Genomic DNA, 20,500 nt, shown 5'->3' with positions numbered 1-20,500 from the left:
CTGCCCGGGCAGGAGCATGGGGGCCCATCCTAACCCCTGGCCGTCTCTGCTCACTCCTGCTTCCTGTCTGGGCTGAGTGGTCAAGGTGAGCTTCAAGGGCAGCCTTCAAGGGAAGGCTTCAAGGTGCCGGTTGAGCTCCCTGGGACGTGGTGCCCTTTCTGACCACGGGGCCCCAGGTGCTGCTCCGTGACCTCTGCTGTCTGCGGTGGAGGCTGCAGTTTGGGGGTTCCCCACCGACACTGGGGGACTCCCAACAACCTCTCTGTGGCCATGAGGTCTGCTGAGCGCGGTGGAGTTTTGCCCCTCCCCACTTCTACACATTGCGCGTCTGGGGGTGGGAGAGGGTCGCAGGGCCCCTGAGCTGTCTGGGAAGAACAGGGAAATCTGTCTACTCTGCCCCCAGCCCCTGGCAGACCCCCACCCTCCACCGCAGCTGGGGTTGTCATCAGAGAGGTTCCATGGGATGTGGGCCTGGCTGCAGGACCGGGAGCCCTGGAAGATTCTTTGGCTCAGGGAGGAGAGGGGTCCTGCAGCCGCTCTTCCCACCCCCGCCACAGAGCCTCTGCAAAGCCACGGGGCCACCAGCATCTGCCGGGCGTGAGGGCCACAAGCCCGCCTTTGTCAGCGCTGCCCCTGGCGTGGGGCCGTGCCAGGAGGGGCTGGCCCGCATTCTGCCTGCAGCTGGGCGAGCCCCTGAGAGCCTGCCCCCGGGCCACCGGCCACATCCTGCACTGGCAGAGATGCAGGCCCTGGGGAGGCAGCTGCTCCGGGGTCACCCTGCGTCAGGCCCCCGGCTGAAGGGCGTTCTGATCTGCAGGTTTGGGTGGGAGGTGAGGGTTTCCAACCAGGGCCCCACGGACGGCACTTGCAGCCACTGTCATGAGGGCCCGGGTGGAGAAGTGAGATGTGATTTCTGTTTCTTTTTTTTTTTTTTTTTTTTTTTTTTTGACAGGCAGAGTGGACAGTGAGAGAGAGACAGAGAGAAAGGTCTTCCTTTGCCGTTGGTTCACCCTCCAATGGCCGCCGCGGTAGCGCGCTGCGGCCGGCGCACCGCGCTGATCCGATGGCAGGAGCCAGGTGCTTCTCCTGGTCTCCCAAGGGGTGCAGGGCCCAAGCACTTGGGCCATCCTCCACTGCACTCCCTGGCCACAGCAGAGAGCTGGCCTGGAAGAGGGGCATCCGGGACAGGACCGGTGCCCCGACCGGGACTAGAACCCGGTGTGCCGGCGCCACAAGGCGGAGGATTAGCCTAGTGAGCCGCGGCGCCGGCCGATTTCTGTTTCTGAACATAAAAATGATCATTTTTAAGAGTAGCAAAGTTAGTTATTCAAACTTTTTAAAAAATAAATGCTCCAAAAGTGACTCCAGTGTGCTGGTGCAGTCCTCTGTGGAGCAATGTCAGCTCCCATAATCTACATGTCGTAATATGTTGGCTTTTTTTTTTTTTTTAAAGATGTGTTTATTTGAAAGGCAGGGGATGGGGGTGGGGGTGAGGGGAGATTTTCCATCCAGTGGTTCGTTCCCTAAATGGCCGCCATGGCTGGGGCTAAGTCAGGTCAAAGCCAGGAACCTGGACCTCCATCTGGGTCTCCCACGTGGATTGCAGGGACCCAAGTATGTGAACCCTCTTCCCCTACTTTCCCAGGTGCATTAGCAAGAATCTGGATAGGAAGTGGAGCAACCAGGACTCGAACCGGCACTCATATAGGATGCTGGCATTTCAGGCAGCAGCTTAACCTGCTGTGCCACAGCGCAGGCCCCGTCCTCCATCTGTCACTGTAACGCTTCCACGTAGCTCATCTTGAGCTTGGGGTCTGCTCAGACCCCCGCATCGTCCATATCCCCGACCCCATCAGTTTAACTGCAGAGAGAAGTGAGGTGCTTGCGCGCAGGCCCTCGTGGAGGCTTAGTTCGGGTTTAGCCGTCTGGCTTGTGTTTCCTGAGTGCTGTTTCCTTAATCCACCAGCTGAAATGCACGTGGACCCTCACTTCCTCATTTCTCTTAACTGCTGTGATCATCGACCGTCCCACTTCCTCCTCGTCCACTGTGCCCCTCGGCGGGGCGGTGGGCAGCGGGTCTGTGTGCGTAGGACAGTGGGGTCCCACAGCTGCTGCGGCGGGTGCTGGGGACAGACCCCAGGAGACAGGCTATGGCTCCAGTGGGGACCGAGGCCTTCTGTGGGCAGTGGGGAAGCAGGCGCCTGTCGCTCCTGGAGCTGGGAGCTGGCTGCCAAGGGGCCGCAGGGGCCAGGAGTGTGAAGGCCATGGCCGGCTCCCACTGCCACCTGCTGGCCTGCAGCACCGCTCCTCATCGCCCGAAACTCAAGACCCACCTGGGCCCCAGGGGCTGCTGGATAAGCCCAGGCCATTCCTCTTGCCCTTGGCGAGCTGTCCTGCCAAGCTGACCCTTTGGCACAGGGGGCAGGCAGGTGTGAAGCAAGAAGCCCCCTGCTGGGGCGGGCACTGCCCTTGCCTCTCCCAGGCCCACGACTCCCAGTGTCCTTCGGGAGTCCAGCTCCCCAGAGCCTCTCTGCTCCCCGGGACCTGCATGGCTTGTTTCTTCTGCGCCCGGGCCCCAGCTCCCTGCTTCCAACAGCGTCACCCTTGGGTGGTGCCCGGATGCGCAGTGTTGGTTACTCAGCCCTGTGACTCAGTTTCTCTTCCTCGTGTCATTTTTTTGTTTGTTTTTAAAAGATTTTTTTATTCAGTTATTTGAAAGGCAGAGTTACTGAGAGGCAGAGAGAGAGAGAGAGAGACAGAGAGAAAGGTCTTCCATCCGCTGGTTCACTCCCTAAGTGGCCATAATGGCCAGAACTGGATCTATCCAAAGCCAGAGCCAGGACCTTCTTCCAGGTCTCCCGTGCAGGTGCAGGGGCCTAAGCACTTGGACAGCTTCTGCTGCCTTCCCAGGCACATTAGCAGGGAGCTGGATTGGAAGTGGAGCAGTCAGGGTTCGAATAGCCACTTCTGCATGGGATGCTGGTGTTATGGGCAGCGCCACAATGCCAGCCCCATGTGTGCAATGTTACTAGGCTGACCTGCAACCTGAGAGCAGGTGTTCTTACTCCCGGTGTGACTGCACATCTGTTGGGAGGCGTGGTTGTTACGCATCACGTCTGCCAGTCACGCTGCTCACGCTTCGCACTTAGTGCCTAATGACCCGTTCACACTGGCTCCTCTACTTGTACCTAGCCAGGCACGGTTGCATTTGCACAGTTAATACTGGTCAGGAGGCTGCTGGGTGCTCAACCGTGGGCTGGGCGTGGGCTGGCGGCAGGTAGCAGACAGCAGTCCCCTAGGTGCTCACAGTCTTGCCCAGAGACACGCAGTAGGTAAAGGATTGGGGATGTGTGGCTGGCTGTGGAGGAGAAGTAGGGACAGCTGGTCACAGCGCTGCAGGAGCTGCCTTAGGGAAGTGAGCTCATCCTTCAACCCCTGCTCCTAAGACCCAAATCTGCACTCTTTCCCGCTCAGCCCTTCGAAGTGCTGTGTGGCCAAACATCTGTCCCCTGCCCTCAAATTGTCCCCCTGGTTTCCTTTCTGTGTCTGTTTTTTTGTTTTTGTTTTTTAAGATTTATCTATTTATTTGAAAGAGATATAGAAAGAGGATATACAGAGAGAGAGAGAGAGAGAGAAACAGAGAGAGAGAATCTCCCATCTGCCAGCTCACTCCCCAAATGGCCACAATGGCTGGGTCTGGGCCAGGTCAAAGCCAGGAGCCAGAAGTTTCTTCTGGGTCTTGCAGGTGCAGGGGTCCAAGAACTTGGGCCATCTTCTGCTGCTTTCTTGGGCCATTAGCAGAGAGCTGGATCAGAAGTGGAGCAGCCGGGACTCTAGGCGGCACCCATGTGGGGTGCTGGCCCTGCAGAGGGCGGCTTTAGCTGCTGCACCACAGCGCCAGCCCCCCTTGCTGTGTCTTACATGGAGCTCTTTCCGGCCCCAGCCTTGGCACACACACTGTTTCCTAGCCCTGGAATCATCTCTCCCTGGCTCTATGAGTGACTGTTTCTTTTTGTCTCACTCAGATGTCCCTTCTTTAGGGGTCCCCTCCCACATCACTCTGTCATGTCCCCTGCCTAGTACCTAGCCCACAGTCTGAGCTCATAAATGCTGGCTGGCTGGCTCCCCTGCACCCCCAGGAGACGAGTTTCCTATTTCTGCTGTCACAGATCACTGCAAACTGAGTGGCTTCAAACAGCCCCGCATTACTGTCTTCCGATCTGGAGGTCGGAAGTCTGAAGATCCGGGTGAAGGTTTGGCATAGCCGTTAAGACACAGGTTGGGGCACCTGCATCCCCTTGGGGGTGCCTGGATTCAAGTCCCAGCTCTATTCCTCACTCCAGCTTCCTGCTAGTGTGCACCCTGGGAGGCAGTAGGTGACAGCTCATGTGTTTGGGTCCCTGCCATCCACGTGGAGGACCTAAACTGAGCTCCCAGCCTCGGCCTGGCCCAGCCCCAGCTGTTGCAGGCATCTGGGAAGTGAACCAGCAGAGGGGGGCTCTGGCTGTCTCTGTCTCTGTCTCTCTGCTTCTCAAATACATAAAATAAGGAGAAGGCAAAGTCTGAACATCAGGCTGCAGGCAGGGAGCGTTCCCCATGGAGGCTCCGGGGGAGAAGCCTCCCCTGCCTCTTCCACCCGGGAGGCTGCCTGCATCCCCCGGCTCCTGCCCCTCCCTCCAGCTTCTCCACGCCCCCTCTTGTAAGGACCCTTGCGATTACCTGGGGTGGGTCCACCCACACGATCCAGCATGACCTGTCCCGGACTCCTTAACTGAATCGCACCAGCCAGGGCCATTTTGCCACATAAACTGAGGTAGTCTCGAGTCCTGAAGACTCGGCCATGGGCATCAGTCAGGTCCTTTTACTTGGCCAGCACGCCGCTGACCGTGCCCGCCCTCCCTCCACAGGATGAGATCGAGGAGCTGCGAGCCGAGATGCTGGAGATGCGAGACGTCTACATGGAGGAGGACGTGTACCAGCTGCAGGAGCTGCGGCAGCAGCTGGACCAGGCCAGCAAGACCTGCCGCATCCTGCAGTACCGGCTGCGCAAGGCCGAGCGCCGCAGCCTTCGTGCGGCCCAGACCGGCCAGGTGGACGGCGAGCTTATCCGTGGCCTGGAGCAGGATGTCAAGGTCAGCCTTGGGGTCTTCCCCAACCATCGTGGTTGTCTTTGTTGGGGGGCGGTGGAACCACAAGCCTGTGTGGGGCCTGGGTCAGCTCTGTGGCAAGTTATGTATAGCACTTATTTTTTAAAGACTTATTTTATTTATTTCAAAGACAGAGTTAGAGAGAGAGGTAGAGACAGAGAGCGAGGTCTTCCATCCACTGGTTCATTCCCCAAATGGCCACAATAGCTGCAGTTGAGCCGATCCGAAGACAGGCGCTTCTGCCAGGTCTCCCACACAGGTGCAGGGGCCAAGGACTTGGGTCATCCTCTGCCAGGCACATTAGCAGGGAGCTGGATAGGAAGTGGAGCAGCCAGGACTCAAACCCAACACCCATATGGGATGCCGGCACAGCGGGGCTTTAACCCACTGCACCACTGCACCGGCCCCTGTATACCACTTTTCTGGACCTCAGTCTGTTTATCTTCAAAGTGGGGATCCCTGGCCAACCAGGGATGCCCCCAAATGATAGCATAACCTGAATCCTCGCAACCACATCCACTGTGTCAGCTGCACGCCTGGTGCTGGGCTCTGAGCTGTCCCCACGCAGACCCAGGGAGGCGTCGTTGAGTAGGCTGGTTCATATCTGAGTTTGAGCAAGTCACCTGTTTCTCGTCGTCTGTGAAATGGGCTCAACGGCAGCCCTGCTTCACAGGGTTCTGCGAGGAGTGAGTGAGATAACGCAGTACAGTGCTGCTGCAAGCATCCAAACACGCTAGCCGCAGGATCCTTCCAAAAGGATGTGGAAAATGGAATTAAAAGGTAAGCTCCATGCAAAAGCCTTGGTGCACAACTTCTGAAGTCCGTGCACGTAACATCTCCAAACAATCCCTGAAGAGTGTGTGTTAGAAAAACGAGATGTGGGGTTCAACATTTTTTTACACCAAAATAAGTGTATGTTTTAGTTTCATTTTCCCACACACTGCATGAGGTGCCCTCTTAGGATTACTCATTCCAGTTCTGGGATGAGGAATCCAAGACTCAGAGCAAGAACATGGGTGCCCAGCGGGTGGGTGTCTGCTCTCCGTTCCCTGCCTGTCTGCAGGCCCTGGTTCCTGTTCCCAGAACTCAATGCCTGTGAGGAGGGGGAAGGTAGGGGCTGGGGCTCCAGGGAGTATTCCTGCAGTGACTTGCGAGCCAAGGCCTGACGGATAGAGCCAGGCAGGGCGGATAGAGCCAGGCAGGGCGGGGGTGGGGTGGGGGGGAGCGATGGCTCCTGCCAGGGCCCAGGGGAGGGAGCCCTCCTCCAGGGATCCGCCCCCTCCTGCTGCGCCGCTGGGCGCTGCTGGCAGATCCAAGCCCCGCAGCCCTTCCGGTAGAATAGGAAAGAAAACAAAGGTTGCTTACGGTGCCCTGAGAGCTGTGATTTCAGGGGTGTCGGGGCTGGGGAAGCAGCATGTGCACCTCCATTCGTGGGAGCTTAGGGCTGGGGTAGACAGGGCAGGAAGGGTTAGTGAGAGTCTCCTCATCCAAGCGTGCCTCTGCCGGAGAGAGCAGCTCCCCCGCCAACAGCTGCACATGCATTCAAATTCTAACCGCTGGCAGACTGTGTGCGTGTGTGTGTGTGTGTGTGTGTGTATACGCGCGCGCCAGGGAAGCTCAGCCAATCTGCACTCTGCTGAGCCTAGGTCATTGAGGATTTCAAGGAGGAACCCAACAATGTCTGACTTAAGAGAATGGAGGTGGCGGGTGCAGGGGGGCCTTGGCTGGGGCCTGGCTGGGAGCCTGGCCTCGGTGGGTGGGGCCGAGAGCAGCTAGTGTGGTGGGGAGGGGGCAGTGGCTCTCTGGAGTCTGGGCAGAGGGGAGGAGCCCCTTCTGTTGGGATTTGAACCAGCCAATCGGCGTTCCCCTTGTCCCCCCTCTCCTCCTCCTCCCCCCAACAGCTGGAGGCAAGTTCTTCCCAGGGCTGCGCTGGCCCCTGTGTGCTGACTTCGCTGGGCTGGCCTGGGCTCTGATGGTGCGGGGACCAGACACTGCCTGGGGGCTACTCTGGCCTCCTCTGCAGCTCCTTGGCCCCACCTCGTGGGGCCTCCGCTTGCTCTCCTGTCAGCTGTGAAGCCCAGACGTTGGAGCTGCCATGGTTTTGTTGGGCGGTGGGTTATGGGTGAGGGGGTCATGAATGAAACCTCAGGCCTCAGTCCACCACCCCTCCCCCAAGCCTCCCGCCCTCTGCTGCTGCTTCTCCGGCCCAGCACCCAGCGTGAGGAGGACAGGGCTGGGGGCAGATGTGGCCTGGGGTCAGCTCCCTCATGGCTCTGAGCCTGTGTCCCCGCTATGGGAAAGGTGGCTCCTTAGGCGGCTGGAGAAAGCATCTGGCTCTGGTCCAATCCCAGGGTGACCGATGCGGGTGGCTTCCCTTCCTTCAGCCTCAGCTCCCCCCTCTGTAAGTCAGGGGTGACATTTTCACACACACCACCCCCGCCTGGCCAGGGAGGCTTCTTAGTGAGAGTCCCCTCCCCTTCCCAGGTCCCCCTGCCCGGGAGCGGGGCCCAGTGCTGTCAGCAGTGACCTCATGGCTGAGCGCATTTGTTTGTGCTCACACATTTGCTTTGGGGATTTGCCTTGGCTTCCGGGAGCCACAGCTGCCTCTCCTCCCTGTAGCATCTCAGCCCCAGCGCTTTGGGGGTGGCCATGAGGATCCAGCAGGGCAGGCACCGGGGCTCAGCAGGCTCCTGGTGTGGTAAAGCCCACCGCGGGGCTTGTTAGCAACGCTTTTACATTGGATGTTGACGGCGTGTGTCTTTAAGCTGCGGGCTGGTACAGCACGGTCGGGTGGAGAGTAGGTATGAGGGCTGAGGATTTTAATCTTGGTTCTGTAACTTCCGGGTTATGTGACCTTGGGCAAGTGGCCTGTCTTTCTGAGCCTCAGAAGGGGATAAGAGCCCAAGCCCTTCCCGAGGGGATGGGCAGCTCGCTGATTCTGTGAATCACCTGTGAGGGTTGAGGGGCCCGGGCCACAGGCACCTATGGCCCCGTGTGGCAGTGGCTGGTGCTCTTAGCTCAGACGGGGCACAGGGCAGCATGGGGACCTGAGATTGAGGGCTCCTTAGTCCACACTGAATTCTGCAAGCTGCCAGCAGGGCTGGGAAGCCATGGAGAAACCATTCAGAATAGGAAGGAAGGCAGCTGGGGGCTGCAGGGGGTGGGCAGGGGGGAAGTCCATGGAGTCACTCGTGAGCCCCCAGGAACCCACATGTACCTTGGCAGGGGCTGGCGGGGAGGGGCTGGCCCGGGGTGGTGGTTGGGACAGGAGGCTTGGCTCCTGCAGCCTCCCTGGGAGGACAGATGGGGAGCCAGCGTTGAGCGGGGCATGTCCAGCCCCCTGCATATATCCAGTCATTCATTCATCTCCCTCCGGTCTGCTTGTCAGAGCCTTGGGCCTGTCTGATTGTCCAACAGGCATTTATCAGGCACCAACTTGTGTGTGTCAGACCCCAGCTGCTGCTGGGACACCGAGATGAGAATGAGCCCAGGCGTGGTCTGTGGCCTTGACCCCTATTCCCACCACTCCTGGGGAGCCCAGTGCCCTGGCAGGATGAACGAATGAGTGGACCAGTGTTTATCTGCACAGGCACTTCCTGCCTGAACTAACAGCCCCCAGACTGGGGACCACAGCCTGAGGCTGGACGTTGCAAAACCTTGGGGTAGGGCCCTGGAGACACAGGGGGAGCCGTGACCTCAAAGATGCATTAAAAATCCTTGTGTTTCGCCGGTGCCGTGGCTCAACAGGCTAATCCTCCGCCTTGTGGCGCCGGCACACCGGGTTCTAGTCCCGGTTGGGGCACCAGATTCTGTCCCGGTTGCCCCTCTTCCAGGCCAGCTCTCTGCTGTGGCCAGGGAGTGCAGTGGAGGATGGCCCAAGTGCTTGGGCCCTGCACCCCATGGGAGACCAGGAGAAGCACCTGGCTCCTGCCATCGGATCAGCGCGGTGCACTGGCCGCAGCGCGCCGGCCGCGGCGGCCATTGGAGGGTGAACCAACGGCAGAGGAAGACCTTTCTCTCTGTCTCTCTCTCTCTCACTGTCCACTCTGCCTGTCAAAAATAAAAAATTTAAAAAAAAAAAAAAAAAAAAACCCTTGTGTTTCCTGAGCCCCTCCTGAGTCACAGCTGCCAGCCCAAGCATCGCATCATCGTTTTTACGTCATTTACCCCTCAGCACGGACCTCAGGAGGCAGCTGTAACTGCTCCTTTCTCTATAGGTGACGCAGCACGCTTGGCAGGGCCAAAGGAGGTGGCCCAGCCAGGACAGGCTGCAGCCAGGCTCGGGCCTCGTTTGCACTCTGCAGAGTCCTCTTCTGATGGAGGGGGATGCTCACCCGACTCGAGAGGCCCAGAGAGGCCGTGGGCGGGGCCAGGGACCAGCCTCTGGCTGCCACTCCACATCTTCAGGGCCAGAGAGGGGCAGTGGGCAAGGGAGCAGGGAGGTGGTGCCCTGTTTCCTTTCTGGCCCTTGTTGTTCCGGGCCTGCCTCGCACACTGCCAGGGGTCTCCACGGCGCTGGGCCGGGGCCCAGGCAGAGGACCCAGCCAGGGAGGGCCCTCTTCCCTTGCAGCAGGGAGGAGACCCGTGGTCATTTCCGACACTGGCAGGCATGGGTGCTGGGCCGTCTGCCCACAGCCAGCTCCCGCAGGCCTGCAGGAGCAGAGGCCACGCTGGCCTCAGGCACACCCGGGGCTGCAGCCCAGCCTGCGTGTGTGACCCCCAAGCCTGCCATTTCCGCCCTGACCTTCAGCGTCCTCGTCAGTAAAATGGGGACAGGACTGGGTGAAGGCGCGCTGGCCTCCTGTGCTCAGCCTGCAGGGCCAGGCCAGAGCGTCCTGCAGGACGGGGCTGCTCCTGCTGCAGACTCCGGGAACCAGGGGTGCAGCCTGCAGCTGGGAGCTCCTCTCTGTCAGCATGACCGGGACGCCTGCCCAGCCCTGTCATTTCCAGCCTGTTCTGTGTCCCAGACAACTGGACATGGGGCTCAGGGTCACCTTGTGACCTCATGTTCCTCTGTGGGCTTCAGCCTCTCAAAGCAGCAGCCACTGCTCAGCTGGCACTCCCTACGGCAAGTGTCGGGCCAAGCCCTTCCGAGCCGTAGCTGATTCGTTCCTACTGCTGGGCTTGTGAGATTGAGCCTGTTGTTACACACTGTTTTTTGTTTTTTTCTTTTTTTTTTAAGATTTTATTTATTTGAGAGGTAGAGTCACAGAACGAGGGAGGGACAGAGAGAAAGGTCTTTCATCCTCTGGTTCGCTCCCCAAATGGCCACAACAGCCAAGGCTGGGCTGATCTGAAGCCAGGAGCCAGGAGCTTCTTCTGGGTCTCCCACGTGGGATGCACCCAGTTTATAGTTGAAGACGGAGGCACAGAGCTGCTGGCAAGGGACTTGCCTGGGTTGCCTGCTGTTGCCTGGCAGAGGGGTGTTGTGGCTCCTGGCCCACCCGCTCTGCTCTGGTTTCCACTGCTGTTCGGGCCCCTCCTTGGGGAGGAGCTCCTGGCTCTGGGAAGGGGCTTGGTCAGTGTGGGGCATCCTAGCCACAGACTGGACTCAGAGCTTTCTTGGGGAACAGACGGGAGGTGGGGTTGCCTGGCTCTGTTGTGTTGTGTTGGTTCCTGGATGTGTGGCTGTGTGGCCGTGGTGAGTTTCATGACCATTTCGTGCCTCAGTTTCCTCACCTGCTAAGTGGGCGTGAAACAAGAGCCTGCTTCCTGGCCATCGGTGGGTGTCCCGGTGCGGGGTCGTCTTCCCGGCTGACCGTCCGCTCTGCACTCACCCAGGTCTCCAAGGACATCTCCATGCGGCTGCACAAGGAGCTCGAGGCGGTGGAGAAGAAGCGAGCACGACTGGAGGAGGAGAACGAGGAGCTCCGGCAGCGACTCATCGAGACTGAGCTGGCCAAGCAGGTGCTGCAGACGGAGCTGGAGCGACCCAAGGAGGTGAGGGCCCGCCCCACGCCGTCTGTGCGGGTGGGGGAAGGGGCGTGGCTTGTCGACTTCGCTCCCTCCCTGGGACGCCTGTCCTGAGCACCTGCGGTGTACGTTGGGTGCTGGACACTAAGGCTGGGTGGCCCGCAGCGCAGGGCACCCGCCACACGGCACTTTGATGCTGGCACCTCAAGGCAGGGCCGTGGGGGTGAGCGATTGTACAGGTGAGGAGACCGGGGCCACGTCCCCGCGTCGGTCTCAGTTTCTCCATCTGTGGCGTCCGCACCTGTAATAACAAACATCAGTAAGATGGAGTGGCTGCAGACCACCATGAAGAAGTTAAAGGGAGTCAGGTAGCGCCGCAGCCCCTCCCCCACGTTCACCGCCGGTCACCGCGCGGTCCAGCAGCCCCAGTCCGGGCTCGTGGCCAAACCGTGGAAAGCAGGGACTCGCAGAGACATTTGCACTTCCACCGTCACAACAACGTTATTTCCTAGAGCAGGGGCGGGGAGCATCCGGCCCCAGGCCACAGAAGGCCTGCAGAATCATTTGGTCTGGCCCTGCATGGTGACCACAGGTGGGGCTCGAGATTCAGTACATCTACGGCAGGATGGGTTTTTTTCTTTTTTTTCTTTTTTTTCCAAAGATTAATTTATTTATTTGAAAGGCAGAATTATGGAGAGGCAGAGAGGGAGAGGGAGAGGGAGAGGGAGAGGGAGAGGGAGAGGTCTTCCATCCACTGATTCACTCCCCAGATGGCCACAATGCCAGAGCTGCATTGATCTGTAGCCAGGAGCCAGGAGCTTCTTCTGGGTCTCCCACGTGGATGCAGGGGCCCAAGGCCTTGGGCCATCTTCTACTGCTTTCCCAGGCCATAGCAGAGAGCTGGATCGGAAATGGAGCAACCAGAACTTGAACTGGCGCCTGTATGGGATGCTGGTATCACAGGCAGCAGCTTTACCTGCTAGTCCATGATACCGGCCCTATAGCATAGATTTTTAAGCTGATCATTTGGTATGGCCTATAGATGATGTTATAAATATCAAAATGGCCAGAAGCAAAGTTCCCCACCCCTGGATGGATGCAGGGTTTCTGCTGGGGAGGGTGAAATGTTTCTGCAAGTGTGTGGTGGGGATGGTTGCCTGACACTGAATATGGCTAATGCCACTCAGTGCCTAAAAATGGCTAAAATGGGGGCCAGCACCATGGCTCACTTGGTTAATCCTCCAACTGCGGCGCCAGCATCCCATATGGGCGCTGGGTTCTAGTCCCGGTTGCTCCTCTTCCAGTCCAGTTCTCTGCTGTGGCCCGGGAGGGCAGTGGAGGATGGCTTAAGTGCTTGGGCCCTGCACCCGCATGGGAGACCAGGAGGAAGCACCTGGCTCCTGGCTTCGCATTGGCGCAGCGCTGGCCATAGCAGCCATCTGGGGGGTGAACCAACGGAAGGAGACCTTTCTCTCTGTCTCTCTCTCTCACTGTCTGTAACTCTGTCAAATAAATTTTTTAAAAAATGGCTAAAATGGTACATTTTGTATTCTATGTTACCACAAGAAAACATGGTTAACTGGTAAATTTTATACTAAGTATCCTTTACCACACTCAAATAAAATGGAAGCAGATGTAAGTGTATAGAATGAGCTCCAAGATACTTTGTTATTTTAAAGATTTATTTATTGATTTGAAAGGCAGAGTTACAGAGAGAGGTAGAGACAGAGAGGTCTTCCATCCCCAAATGGCTGCAACGGCTGGAGCTGCACCTATTCAAAGCCAGGGGCCAGGAGCTTCTTCCAGGTCTCCCACGTGGGTGCAGGGGCCCAAGGACTCGGGCCATCCTCCACTGCTTTCCCAGGCTATAGCAGAGAGCTGGATTGGAAGTGGAGCAGCCAGGTCTCGAACCAGCGCCCATATGGGATGTCAGCACCACAGGTGGCGACTTTACCCACTATGCCACAGCACCAGCCCCTCCAAGATACATTTTGAAGCAGGAAAAGGAGGTTTTAGAGCAATGCATGCCGCACGCCGCACAGCAGATGGGATTCAGAGCCTGTGTGTGGGTGTCATTGCACAGCCATGGGCTGGAGGAAGCCAGGGCGGCCTGTGGGACAAGGAGTGGCCGCAGCAGGGCAGAGACCGGCTTGCACTTTGTGTCTATTAATGCTGTTTAGGGAGTTTCTGAACAATAAGAATGCACTTGGGTGTCATTTGTGAGATTTTGGGTTTTAGATGGAGGGGCAGGCGTGGCAGCGCAGTGGGCTCAGCTGCCACCTGGGATGCCATTCTCATCAGCCACTGGGCATTCGGGCCGGTCCACTCTGCAGCCGCTGGGAACTGTGCTGCTGTGAGCGTGTGTTCATGTAGGCGTTTCTGTGTCGCTCACAGTCAAATTGCTGTAGCTAGGTGAGTGCCTGGATTTGAGGCCCTCCTCTCCTGCTGCTGCGCACCCTGGGTGGCAGCAGGTGATGGCCCGAGTGGTTGAATCCCTGCCACCCCCCTGGGAGACTGAGGTGGGGTTCCAGGCCCTGCCTTTGGGCTGGCCCAGCCTCAGCTGTTGCAGGCATTTGGGGAGTGAACCAGCAGATGGGAGGTATCTGTGTGTCACTCTGCCCTTCAGATAAATAAAAACAAATGAGCCTTCAAACAGGAGCCCCCGTAGTGCCGGGCACAACAGGCGCTCAGGAGATACCGGGGTCGCACCCTGTGAGGTCAGCGAGGCTGCTCTGGCCTTCCTGTGTTGGGGTCATGGGCAGGAGACAGGGGGCCTGTGTTTATTTGTGGTTTGTCCCCTCTCTCCTTCCTCTCCTTCCTGACATGGTTTCTATGGAGACGAGGGTCCCTTAGCAGTCCCGTTGCTCTACCTCTGCCATCCTGAAAGGTTGCCAAGGTGATGCTGTCACCCGGCTGGGAACAGGAGCCCCTGGCCGGAGCTGATGCGGTTGCCAGGGAGATGGTTCTAGGCGAGACAGGCGAGGGCAGCCAGTCCTAGCCGTCCTCTGTGGTGGCCCAGCTGGGCTTAGCTCAGACGTGGGACACCAGCCTGCCCCTCCGGCATCACTCGCTCTGTGCATTTTAGGCAGAAAACCAGGGTCAGTGTTGACGGGGCCTCTCACGAACCAGCGCTGTGTCCGAGGCCCCCTCGGCACCAGGCGCCGCCCCACACGTGGCACACGCACCCTCACACTGTCTAACCTTCCCGGGACACCGTGTCATCCTCTCTGCTTTGTGGGTGCTGTTCTTTTCTCGGCATTGTTTTCCTCTTTCTATTCCTTTTTTTAATGTTTTATTTTTATTTTGCTGTTACTTGATGCATAACAATTGTACTTATTTATGGTGTACAGCACAATATTTTAATACATGTGGACAATAAGGATCACATCAGGGCATATCTGTCGCGTCGTTCAAAGCCCCCTCTCCTCGCCACGTGGGAATACACAGCAAATGACTGTGTGGTGCTTCGCTGCCTTGCTGTGCAGCAGAACCCTGGCCCATGTTCCTCCTGGTCAGTTTGAACCCATTCTTGCGGTTTTTAAATCACAGTTTAATCTACATGCCATGCATTTTTCCATTTTAAAGTGTGCAATTCAATGATTTTTTTAATATATTCTGATGTAGCTCAGCCATCGCCATGATCTAATTCCAGAACATTTCCGTTGCCCCAGAAAGGAACCTTGCCCTGTTAGAGGCCCAGCCCGCCCCCTCCGCCCTCGAGCCCCTGGCTGCCACTAATCCACTTGCTGTCCGTGTGGATTTGCCTGCCCCGGGCATTCATTCCAGCCCAGTCACGCAGTACGTGCTCGTTGGTAACTGGTTCCTTTCACTCAAGGCTCAGCCACCCATGTTGGGGCCATGTCAGGACTTCATTGCTTTTTATGGCTGAATAACGATCCATTGTGTACATAGACCCCGTTCTGTTTGTTCACTCGTCAGCCTGCGGGCATGTGGGCCAGTGCGCTTTGCAGCTGCCGTGAGTGGTGCTGCTGTGGGTGCGAGTGCATGCGTGTCTGTGACGATGCGTGTTTAGCTCTCTTGGGGGTAGAGCCCCTAGTCGAGTTGCTGTCGATAGATGGGACTGGGAAAAGACAACAAGGGGACTCTCTCCCAGAGCCACGCTGGCCCTCATGATGGTGCCTCTGCCCTCCTTGCCCTACCCAGGGCTTTCCTAGGACCCTGTTGTGTCCTGGGAACCTTTCAGGGGCTGCTCATGAACCCCTCCCTCTTGATAGACTCCCCCCCTTGTGGGGGAGGAAGGTGCTGACGCTGGCTCAGATCCCAGTTCTGCTGGCATCCCCTGTGGTCTAGCCCTGGTCTGTATGGTGCAGGGCGAGCCCAATGTTGGAGCTACAGTAGGCCTGGGTTGACTGGTAGGTTTTGAAAGGCAGAAAAGCAAATGCACAGAGATCTTCCATCTGCTAGTTCACTCCTCAAATACCCAAACAGCTGTGGCTGGGCCAGGGGAAGCCAGGAGCCTAGATCTGAATCCAGGTTTTCCACACTGGGAAGTGGGGACCCAAGTAATTGAGACACCACCTCCTGCCTCCCGGGGTGCATATCAGCAGGAAGCTGGATCAGAAGTGGGGCCAGGACTCACCCAGACTCTCTGATATGAGATGCGGGCATCCCCCACATGGTGTCTTGACCACTGCTCCAAATGCCCACCCCGGGCCTGGGTCTGAACCCTGCCCCCTCCACTTGCAGATGACCCTGGTGCTCAGGTTGTCTGTGTATAAATGGGAATAGTAATGTCACTGAAGGGCTGGGAAAATATTTGCCCTTGTCCCATCACAACCCCGTTCAGCACTGGCCTCCAGGAGCGTTGCCATAGTTACCATGTTCCTGCTGCGCCCTGGAGGAGCTCTCCCTGGAGAGCAGCTCTGGCAAATCGGTCCCTGTGCCACTTGGTTTAGGGCTCGTGTCCAAGCAGCTCTTTATTCCTTACCCACAAAGGGTCTCCCCCAACCGGCAGCTCCACGGCCCCTCTGCTGTTCCAGCCACTCTGCAGGAAGAATCCCCCTGTTGAGTGACTTCCGTAGCCACAGCCTGCCTGTGTTTCCAGCTGAGACCTTTCCCAGTGTCCCCTCCACACCTGGTGGACCCCTGCCCAGCTCTGAGGCAGGCGGTTGGTTGTATTCCTTGCAAAGCTGCCCCTCATTTCTTGGCAGCATGGAGCATGGCAGGTGGGTGAGGAGAGGGCCCCCAGCACTGTGCTGTCTGGGCTGGGCTGCCGTGGCTCCTGGGGAACGTGAGCTCAGGCTCCTACTGGGCACCCTGAGACCAGAGCTGCCTGGTGAGCTGCTGGCGGGTGGGGAAGGCCTTGCTGCCTGTCAGGCCAGAGAGAGTGCGCCCAGGGCTGGACTCTTCCCTAGGCCTTGCCATTGCACTCCTGCTGGTGCCCAGGAGCTACTACCACACCCTGGCCCACCCTCCTGAGGCCCAGGAGCTACTACCACACCCTGGCCCACCCTCCTGAGGCCCTGGGGCCTGGATTGGCTCTAACCCAGAGCTCCACAAAGGGCCTGTGACAAGCCCTGGCTCCCCTAGGGGCTTGGCAGCCCCCAGCCACAGACCAGCTGCTGACACCGAGGGTTCTCTGAGCCCGCCTTGTTTTCCCTTGGGGGGCTGCTGGGCATCCCATGGGAAGGGAGCCCCTCCTGCTGCAGAAGCCCTCGCCTTGGCCCCTCTCCCTTCTCTAGGTTCCAGCCACTCAGAGCGTTCTCAGCTTTCCACGTGAAAACGCTGTGTTGTTCCCCTTCCCCCAGCAGGTGGAGGTACATGCTTAACAGAGAGAGTGCTAAGGGAGGAATCTCACCAGCACTCCTGTATTCGTAGGGGTTCCTGTGTGGGTTGGGGGTGTCTGTAGTTCCAGTAAGTTTTTCTATTATTATTTTTTCATTTGAAAGGCTGGAGGGGGGTACTCCCATCTGCTTGTTTAATCTCCAAATGTTTGCAGTGGGCGGGGCAGGGACTCAATGACTTGGGCCGTCACCTGCTGCCTCCCAGGGTCTGTGTTAGTAGGAGACGGGAGTCAGGAGCTGAACCCAAGCTTTCCAGTGTGGGGTGCAGGCATCTTAATCTGTGTCTTAATGGCCAGGTTAATGGTTTACCCCCAATAAGTCTTTCCATGTATGCATACACGCATATTTAAATGTGTATGTAGGTAAGCATTTATAAAATCTAAACAGTAATATAAATTCAGTGTTTCTGTGTGTCTCTGTCTCTCAAGTGGAAAAAAAAAAAAACAACTTTGCCTTGCACTTTTAACAAAGAATCATGAGGTCAGTGGGACGGAGCTGTCAGCACGGCACACAGTGAGGCACACAGTGATGCTCGCCTGGCGCACCTCCAGGGCGAGCTGGCCTGGAGCGGTTGCTCAGTGCCTGGGGGCACTGCATTCCACTTCATCCTCTTTGCATTTGAACCCTGTGAGCAGAGAAACGATACAAGCCATAGGTCCATAAAATAGGAGGAGCCTTCCCTAGCCCCTCCTGCCGCTGCCTCCTCCTAGCCCGGGAGGAGCCGTTCACTTCATGTCTTCACATCTTCCCAGGCCTTCTCCACGCTCAGACAGTGTTCTGATTTTTTAAACCCAAGATGCGAGTGTGCTGTGGATTCTGTTTCTGTCATGGACAGAATAATATAGACTAGTGTTTTTTTTTTTTTTTTTTTGAGTGCTAGATATTTTGGGGTTTTCTTCTGCCAAAGTGCTTATTATAAAAATCAAAGATCACAGAATAAAGTAAACATGGCAAGGGAAGGGTTCAAAAGCTCCATCTATTTCCGTGCCTTAAACACAGAGCTCCAGCCGTGGGCTCCTGGGGGCGGGGCAGGGGGCTCGCAAAGCTTGGTATATGTTTTCTACAGGGACAATGTATTTTTGTGTATTCATTGATTTTTCAAATACATTATATAGTTTTTAAAATATTTGAGAGGGAACAATCTGGAACACCATGACCCTTGTCCACTGCCCCAAGACAAGGTGGGGGTGAAGGTCCAGGTGTGGGTCCCCCGCTCTCACCCTGGCCACACGCACTGTACGCAGGCGCGCACACGGACACACACACACATGTCCATAGCAGTGGGAGTGTGCTGCAGGCACTTTCATCATGCTTTTATTGAGCTGGGATTCACATGCCTTGAAGCTTGCCACTGGGGAGCGCACAGCTCAGCGGGTTACAGGATATCCAGAGCTGTGCAGCCGCCGCCACTCCCTAATTCCAGAACATTTCTGTCACCCCCAAAAGAACTCCACTCCCATTAACAGTCACTGGGGCTGGCCTGGCGTTGTGGTGCAGTGGGTGGAGCTGCTGCCTGAGGCGCCAGCATCCTGTATGGGTTCCGGTTTGAGACCCGGCTGCCCCACTTCTGATCCAGCTCTCTGCTATGGCCTGGGAAAGCAGTGGAAGATGGCCCAGGTGCTTGGGCCCCCGCACCCACGTCGGAGACCTGGAGGAGGTTCTGTGCTCCTGGCTTTGGCCTGGCCCAACCCCGACTGTTGTGGCCATTTGGGGAGTAAACCAGTATGTAGAAAATTCTCGGGCCGGCACTGTGGCTTAACAGGTTAATCCTCCGCCTAGTGGCGCCGGCACACCGAGTTCTAGTCCCGATTGGGGTGCCGGATTCTCTCCCGGTTGCCCCTCTTCCAGGCCAGCTCTCTGCTATGGCCCGGGAAGGCAGTGGAGGATGGCCCAAGTGCTTGGGCCCTGCACCCGCATGGGAGACCAGGAGAAGCACCTGGCTCCTGGCTTCGGATCAGCGAGATGCGCCGGCCGCAGCGGCCATTGGAGGGTGAACCAACGGCAAAAAGGAAGACCTTTCTCTCTGTCTCTCTCTCTCACTGTCCACTCTGCCTGTCAAAAAAAAAAAAAGAAAATTCTCTCTCTCTCTCTCTCTCTGTGTGTGTGTGTATAAAACTCTGCCTTTCAAATAATAAAAATAAAACCTTAAAGAAAAAAGGCAAAACAGTCGTTCTCCATTAACTCTCTCCTGCCCCACACAGCCGGTCACCCACGTTCTGTCTTTGTGGATTTGCTCATTCTAGACATTTCATGTCACTGGAATCTTACCATACCTGGCCTTTTGTGCCTGGCTTTTTTTTACCTCACCTGATGTGTTCCTGGTTCGGCGTGTGCCTGAGTGATAGCCCTTGCCGTGGCTGGGTGACAGCCCATCGTGTGGCAGGGTGACAGCCTGTCGTGTGGCAGGGTGACAGCCCGTCGCGTGGCTGGGTGACAGCCTGTCGCATGGCTGGGTGACAGCTCTGTTGCGTGGCTGGGTGGCCATACTTGCATCTATGCCTTAGTTGGGTTTTGTTCAGCAGGTTGCTTGCCTTTCACAGGGTATATGAGAGACTGCACCTCGTCAGGGGATCTCATTATCCCTCGGTCCTTTTTAACCCTCCTCACGACCTCACTCGTCCTCATGTGATGCCTGGGACCTGTCTGCGCCTTTAGAGACCCCTGGCTGGCCTCTCGTGCCTTCGCTTCCTTCTTCCAGGGAGTCTGAGTGCCGGAGGGCGCTCTGGTCCCTCAGCCATGGCCCAATTTTACAGATGAGAAAATGGAGTTTCAGGGAGAAGAAGGGGTTCACCCGGCATCGTGGGGGTCCCTGAAAAAGCTCCCAGCTGAGGCCACAGTGGCCTGGGCAGGTGCGCTCCGGACTGGAAGGCCACCGCCCACGCCACCGGGTGTCTCCAGGAGCTGCATCCTCAGGCCAGCTCTCCTCCCACCCTGGCCCCAGCATTGGAAACATCAGCCTCTGCCTTCCTGCCTCCGTTGCATTCCAGAAGGTTTCTAGGACTTGATTGGGCGTTAAGATAAACCCACGAGCCCTTTGGAAGTTCCTCTGCCTGTCTCTACCTGTCTCTCCCTGCACTTCAGGATCTCCAGGGAAGTCATTTCAATCCTGACACCTGAGACCTGTGTGGATGGTGCCTGGGGCCTTGTATTTTTTTTTTTACATTTCCCAGGTAATTCCTAATTCTGCTGTATAGCCCTGAGCTAGTGGTGCCGTGGCTCTCAGCAAAGGCACACTTTGTCCTAAGCTCAATGGAGCCCACGCCCAAGGACTGGTCTTTGCCCCCGTGCACAGACCTCCACGAAGAGCTGTGTCAAAAACTGGTCCCGAGTCAGCTGTGGATTTGCTGCCTGAGACCTCAGGCGAGCCTTTGAGTGTCTCCTTTTTCAGTTAAATGGCGCTTGGATTAGATCCGTGGGTCTCCCCATCACGTGAGTGTGGAACGTGTGTCCCAGGGCTCGGGAGAATTTTGAGAAAGGCAGCACCAGCAGCCCAGCTCCTGTGCCAGCGTGAATGGAATGGAATGGAATGGAATGGAATGGGGTTTGGAAACAGCGAGACAATTCAGCGGTGATTAACTTCTGCTCTGGAGGGTTTGGGCCATCTCACGTTCTCGCTGGCAGCGTGGGCCTGCTCTC

At 57.3% G+C, this 20,500-nt stretch overlaps 1 protein-coding gene across 2 annotated transcripts in view; it reads left to right on the top strand.

Moving 5' to 3' along the window:
- MTCL2 (microtubule crosslinking factor 2) overlaps positions 1–20,500 on the top strand; it is a 70,970-nt gene that overhangs the window by 14,056 nt on the left and 36,414 nt on the right. For both annotated transcript variants that reach the window (XM_062204157.1, XM_062204158.1), the window contains exons 2-3: positions 4,908–5,132; positions 10,929–11,087. In XM_062204157.1, the coding sequence (XP_062060141.1) occupies positions 4,908–5,132; positions 10,929–11,087 (384 nt within the window). The remainder of the gene's footprint in view (positions 1–4,907; positions 5,133–10,928; positions 11,088–20,500) is intronic.

This window comes from Lepus europaeus, chromosome 10, assembly GCF_033115175.1.
Source record: "Lepus europaeus isolate LE1 chromosome 10, mLepTim1.pri, whole genome shotgun sequence".
Lineage (NCBI taxonomy): Eukaryota > Metazoa > Chordata > Mammalia > Lagomorpha > Leporidae > Lepus > Lepus europaeus.
The sequence above is the reverse complement of the archived record's forward strand: the minus strand, read 5'-3'. Positions and strand labels throughout refer to the sequence as shown.